The sequence below is a fragment of the Vigna unguiculata genome, chromosome 7, assembly GCF_037176805.1.
Source record: "Vigna unguiculata cultivar grain cowpea cultivar isolate G323 ecotype 2 chromosome 7, ASM3717680v1, whole genome shotgun sequence".
Taxonomy (NCBI): Eukaryota; Viridiplantae; Streptophyta; class Magnoliopsida; order Fabales; family Fabaceae; genus Vigna; species Vigna unguiculata.
Window position 1 is genome coordinate 10,881,588 of NC_140798.1, and position 3,274 is coordinate 10,884,861.

The 3,274-nt window shown below is 32.2% G+C and overlaps 1 protein-coding gene across 4 annotated transcripts; it reads left to right on the forward strand.

Annotated features, from left to right (window-relative positions):
• The first annotated feature begins 230 nt into the window (after nt 1-230).
• On the forward strand, nt 231-2,467 carry LOC114190013 (glutathione S-transferase L3-like). Of its 4 annotated transcripts, none has more exons than XM_028078754.2 (10): nt 231-391; nt 490-552; nt 634-694; nt 777-863; nt 987-1,085; nt 1,199-1,301; nt 1,386-1,462; nt 1,692-1,799; nt 1,952-2,032; nt 2,122-2,467. In XM_028078754.2, exons 1-10 carry the CDS (start codon nt 381-383, stop codon nt 2,131-2,133), a joined length of 702 nt encoding a protein of 233 aa, XP_027934555.2. In that variant the 5' UTR covers nt 231-380; the 3' UTR covers nt 2,134-2,467. The 4 variants fall into 4 exon arrangements, with proteins under 4 accessions (XP_027934555.2, XP_027934554.2, XP_027934553.2 ...); XM_028078753.2 differs by having other exon boundaries at nt 2,150-2,467; XM_028078752.2 differs by having other exon boundaries at nt 490-694.
• Nucleotides 2,468-3,274: the final 807 nt, after the last annotated feature.

The window sequence follows — 3,274 nt, forward strand, 5'->3', positions numbered from 1 at the left end:
TTATAATTAAATTTTAATAATTTTTTCTTATAATTTGAAATAATATTTTTGATGTAACTTTCTATTCTTTTTATTTTTTATATTCTGAAACCACTTAAAAAACATATTACCCTAAGTTAAATTTAAAAAAAATGTTAAATTTTAATTGTGAAAATATCGTTCCCTTTTGGTGTAAAATGTATAAAATGATGATTGTTCTCCATAAGATTAGGTTAGATTAGGGGATGAATCCCGGAACTACTTTGAAGAAAAATAAAAAAATCAGCTGGTGGGACCCATAGGAAAGGCAACAGCATAAAAGGACCAAACTCGCTTGAACTCAGACACCATTCTGGTTTTGTCCACTCAATCCTTGAGATTTTCTGTGAAGAGCAACATCAATGGCTACTTTGTAAGAAAGTTCTCCCTTCTCTACATTCTGCAACCTTCTTATTCCAAAACTACCCTCTTTTCTAATGCGCTCTCTGTCTCTCTCTGTGACTTTCACAGTGTTCGTCCTCCTCCATTGACATCCACCTCCGATCAACCTCCTCTTTTTGATGGCACCACCAGGTTCTCCAGAATTCACTTTCTTTTCATGGTTTTGCTTCAATTTTCAGATGTCAAGTCCTCACCTTTTTACCATTTCCTTAGGTTGTACACCAGTTATGGTTGCCCCTATGCACAACGTGTTTGGATCACTAGGAACTACAAGGTTCTTTCTTCAAATTTCCTCTGTCTTGTCTACAATATTCTACTCATATGTTTAATTCTCATGCTGCTAACTCACACCATAGGGGCTACAAGACAAGATCAAATTGGTCCCTATTGATCTTCAAGATAGGCCAGCTTGGTATAAGGAGAAAGTCTACCCTGAAAATAAGGTGAGTTAGTAACTTAGACAAATGAGGGTAACTAAAGGGGTTCATTTTGCTATGTTGATTTGATTTGGTTTGGTTTGGTTTAGCAAGTTGAATTTGTTTCCCTAAAATGTAATTTATTTGTAGGTGCCAGCATTGGAGCACAACGGCAAAATTTTGGGAGAAAGTCTTGATTTGATCAAATATGTAGATGCCAGCTTTGAAGGGACACCTTTGTTTCCCACTGTAAGAACTAAGCACTGCACATTACTTCTGTTTTTTTCACTTCATACCTTTTCTTATCATCTTTTTTTCAGTTGTTGGAGTAGATTAATAATGTGAAGTTGAAATTATTTTAGGATCCTGCGAAGAAAGAGTTTGGTGAGCAATTGATATCCCATGTTAATACATTCACCAGAGACCTGTTCCTTTCATTGAAAGGAGATGCTGTACAAGAAGCCAGTAAGCGCCATATTCAAGTTTGTAAATAGAGGAAAGTTTTCTTTTTCTTCATTTTTTGGTTCTTATAATGGTGATTTAAACCAGGTTCTGCTTTTGAATACTTGGAGAATGCTCTTGGTAAATTTGATGATGGCCCATTCTTGCTTGGTGAACTCAGTTTTGTAAGTTGAAATCAACTCAGTGATCCTCATTTTTCATCTTCCTTGTAAAGTTGTTGTTTTCTGACCAATTACCGATCCTCGTCGTGGTGCATGTGAAACACAACATTTTCAATATGATGAAAGGAAGAACTCATGATTTAATCCAAAAGTAGCATATTGGTGTAGTATTTGATAATATCAATGTATGCAGCTTTTCTTTCTTATAATTTTTAAATGATTGTATGATCAGGTGGACATAGCATATATTCCATTTGTTGAAAGATTTCAGATTGTCTTTGCTGAGTTATTCAAACATGACATCATAGAAGGAAGGCCTAAACTTGCAACATGGATTAAGGTACCCATAATTAGTTCTGTGTAAAATTTCTTCCATTCTTTGTGGAAATGGCACTTTGTTTATGTAATGAAGTTTGCAATTTGCTGCATGAGTCCTCAATTTCATGATTTTGACAAGAAGAACCCTTATGAAAGAAAATGTTTCTTTTACAGGAGCTGAACAAGATTGACGCTTATACAGAGACAAAAGTTGATCCACAGGAAGTCATTGATCTTTTCAAGGAACGTTTTCTGGTACAAAAATATATTTCTAATCTTTTAACTACTGATTTTGAAGAACTGTGATTGGTTTTTCATTGTTTACTTTGCTACTTCCCCTGCAGCCTAAACAGTGAATGCTTGATGCTTCAGGCTTCCTCTAAGATTTAGACTCTGCCAATAAAGCGTTCTCTGCATTGATGGGAGCACAGGATGCATCTTTAATCAAATTATCTGTGTTTAGACTCTGCCAATAAAGCGTCCTCTGCATTCATGGCAGCACAGGATGCCTCTTCAGTCAAATATCTTTGTGTTTATTTGCTAGGGTTGCAGGAGTGTTTGATGTGATAATTATGTTAATTTTTCAGCTTGTTTGTTTGATGTCATAATAAGGTTTATGTTAGAGCTTATATCACATACAAAGCTTTGATATCACGTACTATGTTCTTAATTATACATTGTTGTTTCAAATCGTTGTGCTGATTTCATTTCTAATTTTACGATCCATTTAATAAGTGTCATGAAAATTAGTTCCGTCGTTGGTTTAATTAAACCAGTAATTTGTAACCGTTAGCGTTAACTTAAGTGTACGTTTAAATTTTATATTGAAAAAAAAAAGTAAAAAAGTTGAAAAAATTAAAAAAAAAAATTAAACTCACATTCATAATTTTAAATTTTAGATTACATTCATTTGGTTTAAAGTTTTGTAGGTTAATATCTTATGTCGGTTTGATTCACGGTCTTTAATGGTGGTAAAGGATTGTTCTATTTAGAGTTTAGGTTTAGGAGCGAATATTTATTGATATAAATTTTATTTAATATTATTTTTTTAATGTCTTGTGTTTGCGAATAAGTTTGACGAGATCGTCGTTACTTTGATACTAGTGTAAACACAGGCGCTATCGCGCCTGTGTGTACACATTTTTTTGAATTATATTAATAATTGATGATGTTGTAATGTTATTAAGTTAATAAATAAAATAAAAGTATATTTATAAAAAATAAAATAAAATGTACGGAGAAAATAAGAGAAAAATAACTGTTGATGAATAGTAGGAGAAAAAAAGAAAAAGGAGATAAGTAAATAATTTTATAAAAACTTATACAAATAACCATTAATTTTTAAAAATTTAATAAATAATTAAATTATAAAGGGTAAAGTTGGAATTATGAAATGTGGACACAAAAGAGGGAATCCCCTTTATATATAGTTATAGATTAAGAAAATAACTACTTTCAAATAATTTATTTTCATTAGCAAGAGGTCAGATTTTACTA

Excerpts from the sequence above, each read along its gene's own strand:
- LOC114190013 (XM_028078751.2), top strand. Across the intron at positions 695-776 it reads GGATCACTAGGAACTACAAG|GGGCTACAAGACAAGATCAA; the intron begins GTTCTTTCTTCA and ends CTCACACCATAG. Across the intron at positions 864-986 it reads AAGTCTACCCTGAAAATAAG|GTGCCAGCATTGGAGCACAA; the intron begins GTGAGTTAGTAA and ends ATTTATTTGTAG.